This window comes from Pithys albifrons, chromosome 5 (assembly GCF_047495875.1).
Source record: "Pithys albifrons albifrons isolate INPA30051 chromosome 5, PitAlb_v1, whole genome shotgun sequence".
Lineage (NCBI taxonomy): Eukaryota > Metazoa > Chordata > Aves > Passeriformes > Thamnophilidae > Pithys > Pithys albifrons.
In genome coordinates, this window is record NC_092462.1 from 52,019,808 (window position 1) to 52,040,581 (window position 20,774).

General features: G+C 36.9%; 1 protein-coding gene across 2 annotated transcripts in view; it reads left to right on the plus strand.

The window, feature by feature from the left end:
* Window positions 1-20,774, plus strand: part of PDS5A (PDS5 cohesin associated factor A) — an 82,071-nt gene that overhangs the window by 38,868 nt on the left and 22,429 nt on the right. For both annotated transcript variants that reach the window (XM_071556610.1, XM_071556611.1), the window contains exons 8-19: window positions 725-865; window positions 1,930-2,045; window positions 2,802-2,896; window positions 3,774-3,919; window positions 8,891-9,042; window positions 12,351-12,464; window positions 13,034-13,115; window positions 13,843-13,891; window positions 14,012-14,151; window positions 15,621-15,736; window positions 17,520-17,625; window positions 19,083-19,243. In XM_071556610.1, the coding sequence (XP_071412711.1) occupies window positions 725-865; window positions 1,930-2,045; window positions 2,802-2,896; window positions 3,774-3,919; window positions 8,891-9,042; window positions 12,351-12,464; window positions 13,034-13,115; window positions 13,843-13,891; window positions 14,012-14,151; window positions 15,621-15,736; window positions 17,520-17,625; window positions 19,083-19,243 (1,418 nt within the window). The remainder of the gene's footprint in view (window positions 1-724; window positions 866-1,929; window positions 2,046-2,801; window positions 2,897-3,773; window positions 3,920-8,890; window positions 9,043-12,350; window positions 12,465-13,033; window positions 13,116-13,842; window positions 13,892-14,011; window positions 14,152-15,620; window positions 15,737-17,519; window positions 17,626-19,082; window positions 19,244-20,774) is intronic.

Below are 20,774 nucleotides of genomic sequence, written 5' to 3' on the forward strand. Positions count from 1 at the left end.
CGTTTTAGTCATAGCTGGAAACAGGAGATTACAGAGAGTAACCATTGAGTTAATATTCTTCTTACTTTCAATATGTAATAGCTTTGCAGCATTTGTACTGCTCAAATACTATTAACCCACAGTATCTAATAGGAAGTATATAAAAATTTAACAAGTCCAAAAGAAATAAGTAAAATTTTAGACTACTTTGGTTTCTTCCTGTTAGGTTGCTGTCAACCTTGATACACTATAATCAAATATCACAAGGCATAACATAAAGACCTCTGACATTTTTTTAAATGGATTTGAAGTAGAGAAGTTTCTTTTTCAGCATTTGATGATCTTCAGTTAGATTGGTTTTAAATTACAAGAAAATTAAAAATAAGATAATGTTTCTATATAAATATGCATTATTATATTTTTCTTAAAATATGCATTTTAAATTAAAATTATTTTTGTTACATGTTAATTTTGCTTGGAATATGATTATTGCTATTTTAAATTATCAAATTATCATAAATTAAACTATCTTGATCAAAGTATTAGAACTGAACTGAGAAGGATATTTGTAATTTGCTTGAGCTAAAATTGTAGGGGTGAAATGCTTTGATTTAATGAAGAAATTGTGCATTTAGTACCTTTCTTTAGTATAAAAGTATTAATGGTACTATATTGAAATAATTTTTAAAAATAGTTTTTGCATTACTGAAGGAAAATCTACCAAATAATATTGTTTGTGTTCTAGTTTTTTAACCAGGTTCTGGTACTAGGAAAGTCTTCAGTGAGTGACTTATCAGAGCATGTGTTTGACTTGATACAAGAGCTTTTTGCCATAGATCCTCACCTACTGCTGTCTGTCATGCCACAGCTTGAATTCAAGCTGAAGGTGGGTTACAGTGTGGCTTTGAACAAGTGAACTTCGTGGGGATAGAAAGAGTGCAGAGCTGTAGATTTAATAAGTATTCTGGTGGAGGGATGAAAAGTTGATGTTTATTGCTTTATTTTAAAGATAAATGTAGTATTAAAGAAAGGATACTGGAAATTTGTATATGGTTATGTGCTTGCCTTTTTTCTTTGTTTTGCTTGCAAACATGCATTATGCACACAAAGTATATAATCATAATGATAAATTAATACAGTCTAATGCAAGTTTTATGTACTTAATCTTTGGATTTCACCTGAAATTTATGAAGTAATTAGGCTGTGGTTGGCTTTTCTTATGAAGTGCAATGGGGTCAGCTTCAGTATTGATTTGCAGAATTTTCTGTTACGAAATCATGTTTTAATAATAGAGGAACTATTTCCTAATATTTTCCAAGATTTGTCATAATTGGCTAATAAGTCACCTGATTTCTTTTGAATCCTTGAAAATAGTTAATTTATCCTGATTTGGAAGTTTCTGGGTGGTTTTAATTAAAAAGCTGTATTTCTTTCATGATATAATAAGTGGACAAGAGAAATAATTTTTTATGTGTGCATGTGCATGTAGGCTAAGATAGCAACAAACGGAAGTAACCAAGAGATAGGTATTCGGTGAAATTATGTATCATTTATTAGTGAAAATCTGTTTATAACATCTTAGTAGTTTTCTTTTCCATGCATGTGAAGTAGCTTTAAAGAATGTTATACAACAAAATATCATTAATTGTTGAAATTCTCAAAGATATGTTACTCAGATTACTGTGTATGGGTTTTTATTCCCTAAAGAAAAGGCATTTCTAAAGCACAGCCATCTATTCAGCATCTGTAATACATTAACTTAATAAGTATTTGTGTATTTTCACTCATAGTAATCTAATATTCTAATTAGAGAGACCGAGAATTATCAGAAATTATTTCTAACTCAGTTTTTAATCTCTTACAAAAGCAGAAAGAAAAGGAACCCATAAATTATTACTAAAATATTATGGATAATGATTTACAGTTTCTTTTTCATGTTTTGATTTTTAGAGCAACGATGGTGAAGAACGTCTGGCTGTTGTTCGACTTCTGGCTAAACTCTTTGGCTCCAAAGATTCTGATCTGGCCACACAAAATCGGCCTCTTTGGCAGTGCTTTCTTGGGCGGTAAGAGAAATGGGATAGAATTCTGAATTTCTATTCTTTTTGTTGTGAAATTTCTGGTAGTATTGCTTTTTTCATTGCTTTTTTAGAGGGTGTAGTTGTTTGTTTATATTTGGACAAGTTACTTTGTTAAGAAAACAGAAAATTGCATACAGTTATAGTTTAGAATGAGGAAGCCTGAAGGACTTGCTGCTGTATTGCTGTCAGCTGTGGGCACATAGGTTAGACAGCACATTACATACATAGCAGAAATTACACAATGGCTATGCCAGCATTGTCTGAAATGTCGTACTAATCACCTGTATCTGCAACTACACCTGTTCTGTGTGGCATTTACCTTCTTGACTGAAGAGATACTTTCTTTTCAGTAAATATGGAAGTTGATAATTTTTAAACAAGTGAATGATTGCAAGTGGTATGTTACATGACAGTTTACATTTTTATAATTTATGCACACACACACAACGAACAATGTGTGGAGGATTGTGTTCAAAAGTCAGTGGACAAAAATCCATTGGGTCAGCATTTTGTCCACGTGTAGCATATTAATGCTTTAATTTTAGTCCTGACAATTTCACAAGAAATAACAAAAAATGGTATGAGGTACATTATGGAGATAAATACAAAACGTTTATATTCTATTATTTTGCCATATTAGAAGTATTCTAATATACTGTCAACACATGTTAGTACATAGAGAATAATCTTGATTTGCAAGGCTAATTAAAAATTAACATTCATCATATTCTATCCCTCTAGGTTCAATGATATCCATGTCCCTGTGAGACTGGAGAGTGTGAAATTTGCCAGTCATTGTTTAATGAACCATCCAGACTTAGCAAAAGACCTCACTGGTGAGATGCTCATACAAGGGTTTAGAATAATTTAACAAAGTGGGCAAGGAAGCATATAATTATTTTTGTACATAGAAGAGTAGTTCTAAAATATATCAAGGCTGATGCTTGATGCTGGATGGAAGAGCTAACTACTGAGTAATAGGTTTCTGCTGAAGACAAGGGCTAGTTAGTAGAAAGAGAGGAGTGTGTGACTGTGTGGACTTTGTCAGAGTGAGTCTTAAAGAAGCTACTCATTGCGGAGTGAATTGGAAAATAATTTCAAGTTCCTTCTAAAGAAACTTTTGGCAAGTCAAAGCAAATATTGGTGCAACATTTTGCCTTAGTTTCAAAAACAGTCACTGTATTCCCCAGCACTCCCTCCCACTGAGTTCAGAAAATGCTATTTTGCTGATGTAAACTATGAAGTGCAGCATCATTTTAACTATGGGAAGATTTTCAGACTTAACTGAAAATACTTCTTTTGCAAATAAATTTTACATTTTAATGCAAGCTATCCTACAGCAGTTGTCAGTATTTTTCATTTATTATTTACTTTCTTAACTCTTTCATAGTAAGTTTTTTTTTTTCTACTATTTTTCTCATTCCCTCATCCCCTTTATTTTCAGTATGTTCTAATGAGCTTTAATTTCACTTCATTGCTTATTGCAGGTGAGGTTATCATAAAAGCTGTTCACTTGTATATTCTTCTGTTATTTACAGTTGTCTAATTGCTTTATATTTAGCACAGCAAACATAGGAACAGATGTTACGGGAACATAGGTTACATGGTTGTGATATATAACTGACATTTAATTGTTTTAACATTATTAATAAATCAGAATACATCACACCTACATAAAAAAGCCAATCTTTTTGTTGTTTCTGATTGCAACAGAATATTTGAAGGTTAGATCCCATGACCCAGAAGAAGCCATTCGACATGATGTCATTGTTACCATTATTACTGCGGGCAAGAGAGATCTCTCCTTAGTCAATGACCAGCTGCTTGGCTTTGTAAGGGAACGAACGCTGGACAAACGGGTAAGTGCTAATACTGTGTTTGCAGAAATTATTTGCTTCTAATACACTTTGATAAAAGTAAAACGAAAAAAACAAAGCCATGGAATCAGATAATCTTAAGAACTGACTATTAACAAGAATGCTGTAGAGAAAAAATAATTTTGTTGTGAGAACCTCTTAATGTTGATTCCATATTATGGTGGCACCAATCAAGTGTAATCAAACAGATAGGGTCACTGACTTGTGAGAAACACAATCATACTATAAGAACATAAGATTTGTCACACGTGTTCAGGCTAAAGGTCCCTGTAACCCATTGTAATTCTCATAGTGATCAGTTTTGGCTTTCAGCAATTTGTGATTTAATGATTTCTTAAATCTTCTTGATAATGTTTCATGATAACTTTCAGTGGAACTTTAGTCCATGTATTGATCAAGTTCTTTCTTGAACTTCCTTGTACTTCACGGGCATCCATGGTATGCATCAGTAAATTCAAGTTTAATGCAGGTTTGGAAAAAGTAACTTCACTTGTTTGTCTTTAAACTTGCCTGAGAATTTCACTGGGTATCTCATAGTTCTTGCATTACATAAAATAATGAATATTCTTTGACCCATTTATGATTAATACATATGTATACCATATCTTGTCCAGTTCTTTGCTTTTCTGTCTAAAGAATCACCTGATTAACTTCCACACAGGTTATTATTGCATACTTCAGCTCATTCTTGGCTGAGTGTTCTGTATTCTGTTGGAATTAAGATGGTTAGACGTGGCAGTGCCATTCATGCTGTGCACCATTTTGTGTACACACTTTATGATAACTTTTTCTTCCTTCCTCTGAAACATACTGGTTTTTATGCTATTTATGAGCACTGAGATGACAGTTTTAAAAACGTCCATGTTGACTTCAGTGCCTTTCCTGAATAATTTTAGGTGGTATATTGCCTAATACTGTACATGCAGAATTAATGCTGGTGGGAAAACCTGGCTGTAATCTGAATTCCCTCCATTTCATATTGTAAAAATTCAGTAGTGTGACATTTTTCTTCAATTCTTCATTATAATGTTAGATCTGACTACCTCAGTAAATTTTATATGCATTGTTCAATTCGTTTTCTAATTTTTCATGTGTTAAGAGTCAGATATTTCTTTCTGACTGTAGGTTCCTTTTGTTCTCTTCATGGTCAAACTCAATCATTTATTTCCACCTATTGTCCCCTATGTTTTAGTTAATAAATAATTCACAACAAGATTTTTATTTTAAGATCCTCTGGTGTGAGACTTTGTTGGAAGTTTTTTGGCATTCTGATGCCTTCTTCTCATGTATTCTGGATCTGCTAAAAGTTATTTTTTCTTAGACAAAACTTGCCATTCTTTAAAATGCAATGACTTATTTCCGTAACTTATTTTTCAGTAGCATCAGGTCTTAGTTGTTGTTACTGTTCAGTTTCAACCTGTTTGCCCATTTAAAATCAGATACTCTGATGAGTGGCATGTTGTTCATCTTGGAACCCTTTGGTTTCCTTCACATTTGCTCTCTTCAGTCTTTTAATTGATAGATTGCAGTAACAGAATAATTAGTGTTTTATATATAACTTCTAAATTCCTGTAAAAGTCATGGGATGGTTTTGTTACTGCTTGTCTTATTAATTTTTTTCAATGTCTCCTAATGACACTTTAAGAAACCTCTTCAGACCTCTCTCCTGGAATAAATGTTTCTTGTCTTTCAGTCCTACAAAAAGGGTGTGAAAGTCTTCCTGCTTCTGGAGGCTTTGGTGAAAATGTTTAGTCAGTATGCTTTTAATAATTTGGTTTTGCAGCTTTTCCCCATACTTCATCAAGGATTTACTTTCAATTTGACTGAATTTATACTGTTTCCTGTTTACATTTTTCAGATGGTGGCCAAGTGCCCTTTGGAGGCTGATGTTTAATAGCAAACTTCGTTGTGCTGTGTAGACGTGTTGATTCCTTTTTTGTCCTTATTGTTCCTTTTTGGTACAGGGCGTCCTTTCTATAGCCTATGTGATTCTAGCTAGTTACTTTAATTCTTTTAAAATAATTTTATCTTTTTATTTGTTCCTCTTTTTAAATGAGAATGGTACTATAATGGATTTTGAGGAGAGAATGTTGCCTTTGCACAGAGAAATACTGATTTTGAGTATGTTTGCCATTATAAAGTAGCTCTTCATTTAGTTGCATGTTTCTCAGGAGGGATTAAGATCACCTCCCTTCTCTTTCAGCCACTGAACAAACATGTCCAAAAAGTCATTTATGAGACCCTAAAGCTTTCAGTGTAAGCACCACTTCCCACAGGGACTTTTATCTAGTCAGAATGGGATGATTGTTACTGTGTCTTCTGCAGTGTCTTTATTCTCCTTCACTATGTTGCCATCAGTAGGAGGCAATCAGTTGCACAGCTGTAATACTGATGTCCACAGAGCTGTGTCTTTCCACTTCACACAGCTTTAAATCCAGTGTGATGGTACTTAATGTTCCTAATATGTTTGACTAAGACATTTTACACCAGTTATAGGTTTGATGAGACACTGGATTTCAAGGTTAGGTGCTTTTCTAGACAATCATAAGTGAAGAATAACTTCAGGTGTACATGATGTTTCTCTTCTAAAAGTCTCTGGGAGAAATTTAATGTAAATATATCCTGAGGAGAAATTAGAATTGAGAACTGACTAGAAATGACTACAACAAATTCTTAGCATTTACAACAGACTTTAACAGTGTAGCATGTCTTTGTAAATATTGACCTTGCCCTTATTAACTCCTTATTAAGTACTCTACTTTCATTAAAGGCTTAAATTTTCTAAAATAATTTCTTCCAATCTTTTTTTGTTGTCCTCTGACAACAGTTTTCCCATCCTTCCTGTGTGATACAGGAAATTTGATGAAGCTGTCACTTTAATTGGAAGGATATATCTGAATGCAGGAAAATATTCATGCTTTTCTGAAAATGTTTCTCCTTCAGACCTTTTTTTTTTTCAAATCGATTTAGATAGCAATGGGTGTGAACAGATTCCTGCAGAGAAGTTAAACAGCAGCATCTATTTATAGCTGAACGACTTCTCTTATGTGAAAACTAAGTATTATATTATATACAGACAGTCATTACTGTCTTGACCTGTTACTTATTTTAACACTTAGGGAATACGCCAACCCTGTCCTGAATGGCATCAGGCACAGCATCACCAGCCAGTCGAGAGGGGATTGGCCCACCCTGCTCTGCACTGGGGTGGCCTCACCTTGAGTATTGTGAGCAGTTTTGGGCACTGCAACATAAGGAAGATATTAAGCTTATTAGAGAGTGTCCAAAGGAGGACAACAAAGATGGTGAAGAGCCTTGAAGGGAAGCTGTGTGAGGAGCAGCTGAGGGACTTGGTGTGTTCAGTCTGGAGGAGACTGATGGGAGATCTCACTGCAGTCTAAAACTTCCTTGTGAGGGGAAGAGTAGGGGCAGGCACTGATCTGTTCTCTGTGGTGACCAGTGGCAGGACCCAAGGGAATGGCCTGAAGTTGTGTCAGGGAGGTTTAGGTTGGATATTAGGAAAAGGTTCTTCACTCAGAGGGTGTCTGGGCACTGAACAGGCTCCCCAGGGAAGTGGTCACAGCACCAAGCCCGCCAGAGTTCAAGAGGCATTTGGACAGTCTTCGCAGGCACATGATGTGACACTTGGTGATGGTCCTGTGCAGAGCTAAGGGTTGGGCTTGGTCCCTGTGGGTCCCTTCCAACTTGGCATATTCTGTGATTCTGTGAGAATACAAGGGGCTTTTTTTCCCCATCTTCTTGACATAGCTTACTTCAACAGCTAGTGGTGTCTGAGGCTCTTGTGGTAACTTAAGCCGTATTTCCTTCATTGCCCTTCATGAAAAAGAAGTTAGTAAAATCATGAAGAAATAAAACGTAGAGTATCTCAGTGTTATTGAGACAAGCCCTTAGATTGAGGAAGTTATGCACAGTTTGAATAATAGTATCTACATTTATGCTTCATAGGGTGGTGAAATAATCTGAGCATTGTTAGTCCCTGGAGTTCAAGGCCTAAAGTGATACCTAGCATGTTCTGGAGGAAATTATCCCTTTTGGTTTGAATTTCATGCATTTCTTTTAAATGGTATGGGAAAAAAGTTTCTTTTGAGGCTTTCTGTGTAAGTCATTCAAAGTGAGACACTATTCTATCTAAATTAATCGTCAGTCTGTCCTGGTACGATTCCTTCCACAAGCATCAGAGAGCTTATGGATCTTGTCTGTTAAACTGATTAATAATGGATCATTTCCTATATACTGGAGCAGATAAGGTAGTGACCACTGAAAGCAAGGATGAGAACCCACAAACTCCTTCTGCGGTTGTTGTATTCTGGTTCTTTTCCTGAATCCATGGAGGGTTAGGGTTAGGGCTAGGGTTAGAGTTAGGGAGTTTTAAAGCAAATTGCTTTGAGGCTTCAGCAAGAAGGGCTCTCCTACTGTCCTGGAAATCAGCCTAAGAGTTCAAGCCCTAGCAGGTTTAGGTAGGCCTAAGTTCCAGATCTCCCATTTCTAGACAGAGGTGCTATGAGACCATGTGAGTCAATGGGAAGAAAGAAATCTGCCACCTCTGATTGGTGCCTGTCTGAATAGATAAGCCTTCCACATCCTGGCTTAAGAAAACACTTATTCAGGCATACACATTAGTTGTACTTAACTTTCTTCTGCTGGCTAGATCCTAGATGTCTTTGATCAGCATAGATAAGTACAGGATTCCTTTGTACTGCCAATACTTAAATCTGGATAGTACAGGGAAGAAACCCCTTATGTACACTTTGCAATTTCTCATTTAGAGGCTCTAAACTACATTTTTCAGCTTTTGAAGTGTCTAAATACAGGAGATCAGAAAATGGCTGTATTGTCTTTCATGCTTCTGCATCTTTACTGTATTTTGTGTATGTTTGATATTTATTTACCAAAACCCCTTGCCTACCTCCTTTTCATTTCTTTCCCCTCTAGTGGCGAGTAAGAAAAGAAGCTATGATGGGTCTTGCCCAGCTATACAAGAAGTATTGTCTTCATGCCGAGGCTGGAAAAGATGCTGCAGAGAAAGTGAGCTGGATAAAGGATAAACTTTTGCACATATATTATCAAAATAGCATTGATGACAAGTGAGTCAACCTAAGCCTTCCTAATTTTAAGTGTATAGTAATAAAAGATGCTCTGAAAATATGTGCTTATCACATGAAAGCTGTCATATAATATTCTGTATTTGTGGGGTTATGTATTGTGTATTTAATTAATGATCATTAAGTTATGTCCTTATATATTCAGGATGGTTGCATTATCTGTTCATGGATTTATTTTATTTACTGATGGAATTAGATCTGATTTTCATTAGCCAGCTACTGCATAGGAAAAGATTTTCAAATTTGGCATTTACTGCCCAGTTCTTGTCTGCCTTACTGCTTTCCAGTGGCCACCTTGTTAAAATCCATGATCTGTGAGTGTCTTGGATGTGCACACCACAGGCCATGCACAGACCTCTCCTTTTGGTATGCTGTGTAGAAATGAACCTTTAGGTAGAACAAAAGCTGGAGAAATATCAAGGGGGCTTCCACTGTTACTTTGTCTTCCCTATTTTGTCATTCAGTCCCTTTAACTTTTGAAATACCATTTTGGTGTTGATAAAAGTATTTTGACCAAGGTTTTGAAGACAGTTTTCAACTCTCCCTTTTAAGTGTGTCTCATGAGGAGAGTCAAAGGGTGACATCACACAAAGGTAGAATTTCAGCCTTGATTTTTAATATGATAGACTCAGAAAATTCTTTGTAGAGTTGGCACCTTTATTAGTCTTAGTACCTTGCTTATACAGTCTGTCACTTCAGTATTTCTTGTTATCTTGGTGACTGCTCTGAACAGTCTACTGGCCTCTGTCAGTTGTCAATTATGATAGTGAAATTTTAACTCCTGCAGTGGTGAAGGCTCTCATTTTGCTCTTCTGGCTGATCACATGTGGTCTGGAGTTACATATTTGGTTAGTTACCAACTTCTAAAAAGACCACCAACAACAAACCCCCCCAAAAAATGCAAAGTAAGACTTGGTTATTAGATTGCACACACAGAAATTGCAGTGAAGGTCTGCTGACATAGAAGTATCAAATAATGAAAAATTGGAAAATCATCATGTAATTTATGCAAAGCTCATTCAGCATATGTATGTGCATAAAAATATAATTTGCATTGAGAGGTTTGTGTTTTCTTGCATGTTCATGTCTCACAGTCAGTACACAGGTTTGATAGCGAGCCGAGACTGAATCAAAGTTGCATAGTGAGTAGGGCAGATGTTTTCTACACTCCTGTTTATAGAAAATGCAGATCACTGAGGGAAATGAGGCAAGGAATTTTAAGGCAACAATGTGTCACCAAAGCTGAGTTTCTCTCCATGACACGATTTCTTCTGGAAGTCTGATTAAGCTATTGAAACCAGTCTTTTCTTGAGCAGGCAGGGATTGTATGCTGTTTGTTTGATGGGTATCCACACTGAAAGATCAGGGGCTTCATTTTCAGTTTGGTGCCCTGAATTTAATTCAAATTCTACTAGTTTTTAAGACTGACAACTACGTTCTTGCTCAGTTGCACCACTGGGCTGGTTTCCTGGTCTCAGTGGAGGAATAAATGCATTTCAATATTACTGTCAGAACTGTGAAGTTTTAACATCTGAAGAGCTGTAGAAATGCTACAATCTTTCAAGACAGAGTCTATCCAATTCTTTAAACACATAAGCATAGGTCAAAATTAGACAACTCTGACCTATTTGCCTTCCGTAATGAGGGAAAGAGGGTAAAAAGTAGCAGTGACAGCTCTCTGAGCCTTGTAGTATTTTCCATTGTGTTCATGGGATGACCCTAGTTTTTCCAGAAGATAATAGCTCAAGAGTTTGGACATAAAGTGGAATAGAACAGATTCTGTCCACATTGCTATCTTGGTAGTTTGGTCATGATTTTGTTGTTGCTTGACTGTTAACATATATGTCTTCTCAAGAGTGAGAACCTCTAACCATAAGAGCTGTGTGCTCCTTCTTGTTTTAAAACAAACAACGCAGGGAATGGAATAAAATAACCACACCTGAAACAGTCTTGATTTGCTGGCCAGTGACTTTCCTCACAGGATAAAAGTGTGTGTTGGAGTTTTTCCTGATTTGTAAGTCTTGACCCCAACCAACAGGGACCAGGGAAGGGATGAGACAGTCTCTCCATTCGTATTGACAACTTTTATAGAACCTGTATCCATAGACACACGGGCTAGAGCAATGTTCATAAATTGGTAAGAACTCTGATGCCTCCAATATCCTAGCATGTTAAACAGATGGAGTCTCCTGAGATCGAAAGATCCTCTTTCCCAAACAGTTTAGTTGTTGGAGTCATCAGTAGTCAAATGCACATTCAAAGAGGGAAAGGCAAGTTTTCTTTAATACTAATGGGGTGTCTTGGGATAGTTGTATCCATATTAATGATCATCCTGTTATTTGCCTGCCTTGCCATCATGTCTCTTGGAATTTTCCTTGAACAGAAATTAGGAGTGTTTGATCTGTGCTGCCTTCTTGTGGTCTCTGTTCAAGGCACTTCCGGAGTACTTACTAGTACTAATGTGCTGGTGTACTAGTACATAGTGAAAAAGTTTTAAAATTCAAGCATACACGATATTTGTCCATAAATATCTAATTTTATAGCTGAACATTGTGCACAGCTCTCATTGCTATGAATTAAATTAATGGTTGACTTCTCTTTCATTTGAGGGGGGCCGTAATTAGGTAAACTGTACAGTCGTATTTTGTTGTTGAAGGTTGATATTTTATGTAAAACTTTTAAGTATGTATTCCAAAAAATATAATTGGAGAATGGTTTTGCTGGTTTGTTTTGTTTTCACTTAGTTTTCCTTTAGTTATATATGTTTTAGTGTTCCTTCATCTCTACCTTTCTAATGCTGGTTTTTAGCTTGTCTGTTAGAATAGCAAGCAGTTTCTCCAATACTACAATTTTATCTTAACTGTTTCCTCAAGGATACTTCAGATTTTTACTTTTCCTCCCCTTTGAGTTATATTCTTGCATTATTTCTCCTTTATTCAAGCTTTTTACTCTCTGTATTGATTCTTTCTCTGTTAAGAGACTGAACGAAGGGAGATTCTCAGATCCTCAAGAAAAAGGAGAATTTGGGTAGTGACAGATAAAGCAATTACTTCCTCTTAGATGTGAAAGAGGAAGAACATGGAAAAGCTCTTAAGAAGCAGTTCTTGCTAATCTTTCTGTCAGCAGTGGAAGGGATCTTTACAGCTGAGATAAAGACCACTATTTTTTTGTCTTCTTCCTTTGCTGAAAAATCTGATTTCAATGACTTCCAGTATTACTTGCCTTTTCAGCTTGTCTGGAAGTTATCACCACTTTTGGATATGTACAATTTTTCTCTTCTTTTCCTGCAGATTACTGGTAGAGAAAATCTTTGCTCAGTATCTTGTTCCACACAATTTGGAAACAGAAGAGCGAATGAAGTGCTTGTACTATTTGTATGCCAGCTTGGATCCAAATGCTGTCAAGTGAGTACAGTCAGTATTCAGCAAATGCTTTCTTGGGCTTTTCTAATATCTATGTCGTCTTACTTGTATTGTCAGGATTTAAATAAAAATAGAATTAATGGATGCTTAGCATTATTTGCAAGTAGTTTAGTATTTCAAAACATTTCCCATTTTTATACAAATTCTACATGTCCATTAGACCAAAAGATCCCTTGATATTCAAGAAGAGTGGTTTTATCAATTCATTTTCATCTGGTGAGAGTCATGTGGAGTTAAAAGTGCACAGGTGATGACTTCTAGTTTTGCTCTCTATTAGGGCCCATGATGACAATATCTGTAACTAAGTTCTGGTTGATAGTGGCCTGTTTTTTATTTGGGTGGTTGTAAGATATACTCTGGCCATCAAGTGTCTGTGAAGTTGTTCCAAGAAGAATAAGACAGAGTTGATGTTCTGTGAAAATTAAAAATCAGTTCAGGCTTGTTTTGAACACTTATTTTTAATACTGGTTAGGTATTGGTTGTACCTGGCAGAGGTTGCATTTGTAAGATAAGTTAGTAAGCTTTGCTTTTCTGGTTTTGCATTTTTGCAGAGCACTGAATGAGATGTGGAAGTGCCAGAACATGCTCAGGAGTCACGTACGAGAACTGCTGGACTTGCATAAGCAGCCCACTGTACGGTCCTGAAAATGCTTATAGTTTATCCAGTGGACCCATTAGGCTAATTTGATGGGGAGTGTTAATACTGTATTGTTTGTTCAGTGTGACTTGATTATTCTGTTGCTTTCCATATGTAGACAATGTTCCATTTTCATTAAGTAAAGTTGCTTATAGTAATGCTTTAAAGTATATGATCCCCTTATAGAGATAATTCTTTTTAGTACTGCTCAGTAATTTTGGGGGAAGTTTTCAGAAGGTTCCAAAGCTTTTTCTTTGCTTTTGACAGACCTTTTTTCTTTCTCATTTTCTAAAATACATTGATAATGGAATATGTTGTGACACAAAGCAATGATTTCTTTGTGGGTTAGAAAACACAAGTTTTTAAGTATTTCTACTGGAATTTTACTTAAAAGCATATCTTTAAACAAGTGGAAACTTTTAACTAGAAGGGCATTGCTTTGAGGTTTTGGTGTGTGCGTGGGCTTGAGAGAATTGTTTGTTTAGGGTAGTTGGGATCTGTTTCTTTGATCTTTTTTGTGAATTAGTGAACTTTTGCAGTTCTATGATATTACAAGGAGATTTTCCTGCTAGTGGTACTGTTACTCTATTCCAGTGTCTGTTCTTAAAACAAAAACTTAAAACGTAAGATTCAGAAGTGCTGCAGATCAACTAACAGATCAGCTTAAGGTGTATTTTATAAAGGAGGTATCACTGATTTGTTTATTTTTGCTGTTGTCCTCAGTCAGAAGCAAACAGTGCTGCCATGTTTGGAAAGCTGATGACCATAGCAAGTAAGTTATAGTAACTTCCATGAACTGTTACTACAGCATTCCTGGAAACTGTATTTATGTCAATCTTGGCATGCTAAAGTGTCAAATTAATCTTACGTTGAATTGTGTTTAATCGTACAGAAAACCTTCCAGATCCTGGAAAAGCACAAGATTTTGTGAAGAAATTCAATCAGGTTTTGGGTGATGATGAGAAACTTCGGTCCCAGCTTGAACTGTTAATTAGCCCTACATGTTCTTGCAAACAGGCAGATGTCTGTGTGGTAAGGAAATGAAAAAGAAAACTTTTATAATTTACGTATCTGTGCTTAAAACAGTTTTTTTGAATTAATGGTCTCTTTTGGTACCTAAATATGGTTTTCATGTGTTTCCAATTTTATAAAATGCCTTTTTGGTTTAGCTGTAGAGATTATGAAAAAGATCATTTACGATTATCATCTTGCTTCCTAGGAAAATGTTAGGCTTATTCCTTCCTGGGATTGTGAGCAGCAAGAATAAAGTCTAAAAGACTAATTTATTTCTTAAAATTATTTTATTTCAAATGTCTCTTTAGTGGTAGGGTTCCTAAACTGTCTTCTCATACTGATGTAACATCTGAGTACCAGCAAGTCAAATATTTATTATGCCATCTGGATATTATTAATATATTTTTCCTCCCAGAACAGTGTGTTGAGATGTCTTTCTCATTTTACTTAACCTCTTTGATGAAAATACTCATCTTAATATTAAATCAAACTCTTCCAGACTTTGTCAACAATCACAGATTTTTTTTTTATATGGTCCCAAAGTAAAGCAAGCAATTTCATTGACAGAAATCACAAAGATCACAAAGAGCATCTGCAAACAAGCATAGGCTTCCTGGGTTTTGTCTAATGGCTTGGAAAACTATGCAGGGAAGGGAACAGGATGACCTTCAGAATTATGTCCTGAACACTTGATGTAGAGAGTGTGTCTCCTTGTAGACTAGTAAATTTTGCTCAGTGGGAACGCAGTGATGCAATTTCAAGACAAAGGCTTCTTCCTTCTCCCTGAAGTTAATAGAGCGTAACAGAACAGTTTCCTGGTTTGTAGAGTCGGCAGCGTGCAACCCTTTAAGAGAAGGAAGGCCAAGAAGTCATTTGTTTAAGACATTTTTTAGGCCTTTTGTCAAAACCAAAAACACTTTCTTACCCACTTTCTGAGTTTGCAGCTGAATTTAATGCTCTTGACATTTGAGCATTCAGAAGGGAAATCACATTTTGGGGTCCAAAACATTCATAGGCAAGTAGCTACCATTTGCAGATCTGTTGTAGGCAGGGTAGTGGAGTGCTTCTACACATCCTCAGTTGTGTAGCTTTTAGTTCAATTTTTTCATTGTTAGAAAGTCTCATACCTACTACAGGGTTTACCCACAGTTTTCTGGATTACACCTGACAATGTAGTTATTTACATCCTGTATACTGCATTTAGCTCTTCCTTGATTCTGTTTTGGATGTGGCCTGCAATTTCCTGAGAACCCCTGAAGAACTCTTTAACTAGAAACCTATTTAAATAATGTAAAATATATCTGCTTTCAGTATAACATGATAAAAGAAAGATTTGGAGGTAACAACAGCCCTCCTTAAGATATGATTCAGTGATTATATAGAGAGTCTCTATGGCAAAAAGAAGTTACTGTATTTAGCTTATTCAACATGCTTAAGAAATTAAGTGAAATGAGTATAATTTTTGTTTGTATCTAATATTCTTTCAGAGAGAGATAGCCCGGAAACTTGCAAATCCTAAGCAGCCGACAAATCCTTTTCTGGAAATGGTCAAATTTCTTTTGGAAAGAATTGCCCCTGTACATATTGACTCAGAAGCCATTAGGTAAGTTTGAAAGATAGAATAGAATCATAGAATCATAGAATCGATTGGGTTGGAAAAGACCTCCAAGATCATCAAGTCCAACCCTTGGTCCAACTCCAGTCCATTTACTAGATCATGGCACTCAGCGCCACGTCCAATCTGCGTTTAAAAAATCTCTAGGGATGGTGAATCCACCACCTCTCTGGGCAGCCCATTCCAATGCCTGATTACTCTCTCTGGAAAGAGTTTTTTCTGATATCCAACTTAAATTTCCCCTGGCAGAGCTTAAGCCCGTGTCCTCTTGTCCTATTGCTGAGTGCCTGGGAGAAGAGACCAGTCCCCACCTGGACAGAACTTCCCTTCAGGTAGTTCTAGACAGTGCTGAGGTCACCTCTGAGCCTCCTCTTCTCCAGGCTAAACAACCCCAGCTCCCTCAGCCTCTCCCCATAGGACTTGTGCTCCAGTCCCTTCACCAGCCTTGTTGCTCTTCTCTGGACTCGCTCCAGCCCCTCAATATCCTTTCTGAACTGAGGGGCCCAGAACTGAACACAGTACTCAAGGTGTGGCCTCCAATGCAGAGTACAGGGGAAGGATCACTGCCCTGGTCCTGCTGGCCACGCTATTTTTGATACAGGACAGGATCCCATTGGCCTTCTTGGCCACCTGGGCACACTGTTGGCTCATGTTGAGCTTCCTGTCAATTAGTACTCCAAGGTCCCTTTCTGCCTGGCTGCTCTCCAGCCACTCTGTGCCCAGCCTGTAGCGCTGCAGGGGGTTGTTGTGGCCAAAGTGCAGGACCCGGCACTTGGCCTTATTGAACTTCATCCCATTGGAATCAGCCCATCTCTCAAGTCTATCCAGATCCCTCTGCAGAGCCCTCCTGCCTTCCAGCAGGTCGACACTCCCTCCCAGCTTGGTGTCATCAGCAAATTTGCTGACGATGGACTCATCCCCTCATCTAAATCATCAGTAAAGATGTTAAACAGGACTGGACCCAATACAGACCCCTGGGGAACACCACTGGTGACCGGCCGCCAGCTGGATGCAGCTCCATTCACCAGCACTCTCTGGGCCCGACCCTCCAGCCAGCTCTTAATCCAGGAGAGGGTACACTTGTCTAGGCCATGGGCTACCAGCTTTTTCAGGAGTATATTATGGGAGACAGTGTCAAAGATCATGAAGCATTGACTCATTAATGATTATAAAGATGACGGAAATGACAAAAATAAGAAAAAAGCACTTCTTGGGTTTTGGTTTGGTCTGTCCTTTTTTAAAAAATTAAATTATGTAGAGTATTAACTACCAGCAACCTAGGGGGGGTTGCAGCTTTTTTTGATGCTGTCTGAAAATTATTTTAAAAGTGTAGTCATTCATGGTGAATTTTCACACAGGTAACTGCAGAACAATCCTGTATATAGCATCTAATTAGCTTTTGTGGGATTGTGTAAGAGAATGTTTTGATTTCTTTCGAGACTTCTCTGGCAACCTAATTACATTCTGAAACTCATGCAGCGATGTGTTGATCTAATGCCACCAGCGTGGTGGGGGGTTTTTGGTTGGATTTTTCTTGTTGTTGTTTTGCCTGAAGACTTATTTTTGCAAAAAGTGAAGTCAGAAGGAAAAGGAATAATGGAATAACTTAAACGAAAAAAACCCACAACAACAGTAGCATCAACATCACCCTCACAAAGTTTTATTGCCTTCCCTGTTTTTGTGGTCAAAATGAAATAATCTTGCTTCTATCTCCAACCTTCAACATTGTCACACTCATATGTTTGTTTTCTTTTTGTATCTCCTGTTTCAGTGCACTAGTAAAACTAATGAATAAATCCATAGAGGGGACAGCTGATGATGAAGAGGAGGGTGTAAGTCCTGATACTGCTATTCGTGCAGGACTTGAACTTCTCAAGGTAATCTGCATTAATGCAGCCATAGTTGGTTATGGAAGGGACAAAAGTGGTGTGACTAATGAGTTAATGTTAGCATGGCTTTAATAGTTATTATTTAGATAATTAGTTTTTTAATGTATGAAACTTTTTATTAATACTTCTTTGAAAGAAGAATAATTAAAGAGGTGGTATGTGGGAAGAAACATGTTTTGAAAAGGGTGCTGAGAGTCGAAATGTGCATGTTAAAGCAGAAATTGGTTTTTGCTTAAGGAAGTTGTATAGAAGAAGGTGCAGAGGTAAAGTAGTGAGGGGAAGAGAAACAGGGAAACTGGGAGAGACGCCTTCTTTAGGGCCTGTATGATACTGGAAGGAGAGCAAGCAATTAGCTCAAGAGTCAAGTTATGTAGAGAAAAAAGGAATTTGTGTTCTCAGTGGTGCCGTGAAGTGGCAGAGCGGGAAAGAAGCATATCTGGACAACATCTGTCATGGATTTGGACGTTCACTAATGAGACTGTTTTGAAAAAGTTGCAACGGGGAGTATAAAATATAGAAAGGTATGAAGTGGAAGGTTACATAATTAAAGCGAGACATTTCGGAAGTGTGAACGAATGAGGTGGAGTTTATGGAGACCTATCACACCAAATTTGGTAATGGTAGAAAGAGTAACAGAGAAGTATGGAAAGAAGTAATGTCTGCTAGTGCAGCTCAGAAAAGAAATCTGTGATCTGCCATGGCTTGAGATTTTGTTGCTGTAATGTGGAGAATGTTGTTTCACACACCAGTACTCACACAATTGGGCATCTCTGATCAAAGAAACCAAGCTAAGATATATCCAAAGAATACACAATGTACATGCAACTTTTCATTGTTACCTTTTGCTACATACCTTATGTTCTCCATACCTTATGTTACGTTACAGTGAATATGGTTTTGCTTTGGGATAACCTCTTGTCTCTTGACTCTCTGCATGCTTAGTTTCTTACTTAACGTTTCTCCTGTTTAACAGCTTATGTAATATTTCATTAGCTTTAGATTAAAAAGACAGTAGCCTATGGGGTTTTTTAGATATGATAACCTTCTTGGTTTCTTTTCTGCTCAGAGACTAGATTCTGGAGAAATCAAAATTTGAGTTCAGTTAAATTAAGTGAAAAGAAGCATTCTTAAGTAAATTGGAATATAAACAAATACTCTTGAATAAGTGCTCATATTAAGAAGTATGTTTATATATTCAAATAATGTAGTATCTTATATAGTATTTGGAGGAGGGGAGGACCTGAAGGACAAAAACGTACATGAAGTTACTTGAAAATTTTATATATCCCCTTCTCCCAAATGCAGTTATTGAATGTAATAATTTCATATGAGCATGTAACAGCTCTGTATGTTGATGGTAATGCTCATAAACAGCCATAATTTTGTTTTTCTGATGTTTCATTTACCATTAATAAATATACCTTTTTTTTAATGTGTATCTGCAGGTTCTGTCCTTTACACATCCTACCTCGTTCCACTCTGCAGAGACCTATGAGTCTCTGCTGCAGTGCCTCAGGATGGAAGATGATAAGGTAGCTGAGGCAGCCATACAGATTTTCAGAAACACGGGTCACAAAATAGAAACAGACTTGCCACAGATAAGATCGTGAGTATTGCTGTGCATTCTGCTTTTCATATCTGGAATTCTGGTTCTTGGTACTTCATTCAATATGTTGTCCCTAAAATTATTTTTTTGTCTTGTAAGTGTGAACAGCTTCTCTTCCATGATTTTATTTTCCTTTGGTACCCTTTCTGTCTCTTAATTTCTAAATTCCATGTTATTGCAATTTTTGTGTATTTACTGAACATGTCCAAGTAATTCTTAAAAATCTTCTTATAATGGGCATGTTAAAAACAGCACATAGCAAATTTTCCAGATTACAAAATAAGCAACAGCAAAAATACAGTGAAGATCTAATTCCTTGGCATAACTTCTACTCAGATCTGTCCATGACACAATTCTTCTATCTTTAAGTAAGGAAGGCAGATATAATCTCTCATGGTTAACAGCTCTATTTGTTAGGAAACAAGTCGGGAAACAAGATCTTTTTAAAAGCAGGCATGAATTTCTAATAAAGAATAATTGGCTGTCTGTAAGTTGTCATGCTATGACTGCTGATTAAGCTACATAATCTACTAGGTATTCACAGACTATCTAAAACCTTGTGGGTAACATGTAAAACCTTAAAATTAGCCTGTAGTAACTAACTTGTCCAAGTTATAAATCACAGGTTTGAAGTTGTCCTATATTGAAATAGCATCTCTGATATTGCCATGCTAAAATGTATGCCAGTGTACACTTCTAAGTTCTCAGTGAGTTAAAGGTGTAACCTCAGCAATTCTTAAAAATGTGGATCAGATTTTGGGCAAAAGAGTAATACTACAAATTTACATGTGTACATTTTAAGGCATTTGTTGTAGGGGTGAAGAGAAGGAAAAGCCCAGCAGTCCCCATAGTCAGTACAGTCCCAATTGCTATAGTTCCCTGCCAGAATTTAATCAAGACTGGGTATTGCTGGAGCTGTATCACAGTCTGTCAGAGGAGCTGGTATTGCTGACATTTCTTTTAACTTCATGCTTAAGCCCAGTATTGATGAAGTATAGTCTGTGAAGTCTCAAATAACTTACAAATATGACTGTCAAGGTGGAAGTCTAGCCCTTGGCATGGTTTGCAGGCAAGTTAGGTTAGTGTTCTGAAAGCCAAAAGCCATGTCGGTGTTTATGCAAGACACGAAGAAAAAGAAGTCTGAGAACAAGGAGACATTCCAGATTTCATATACTCAAAAATCTTTACCATAAGTGAAAGATTTAATCTAATCAGCAAGATAATTTGTTTCAAGTGACCTCTTTGGGGTTTTTTTAACTGCTTCTGTGAGCATGCTGCTCGCTGTCCTTTGAAGCAGCGTTCGCCAGCAGTACCCCAGGTCTTTGTATAGGAAATGTGTAGGTTTGTGCATCGGTTCAAGGACTATTGTGTGGCTCTCGAGTCTGATGGAAGCATTGGCCATGCTCAAAGAGAGCCTGTAAACTTCTAGATGTAAACATGTAAAGGTGCATATCAACATGCCAGGTGTGACCTTCTGTGAATGTGTGTCAGTGGGGTGTGCTGGGGTATGGTTTGTGCCTGGCAGAGACCC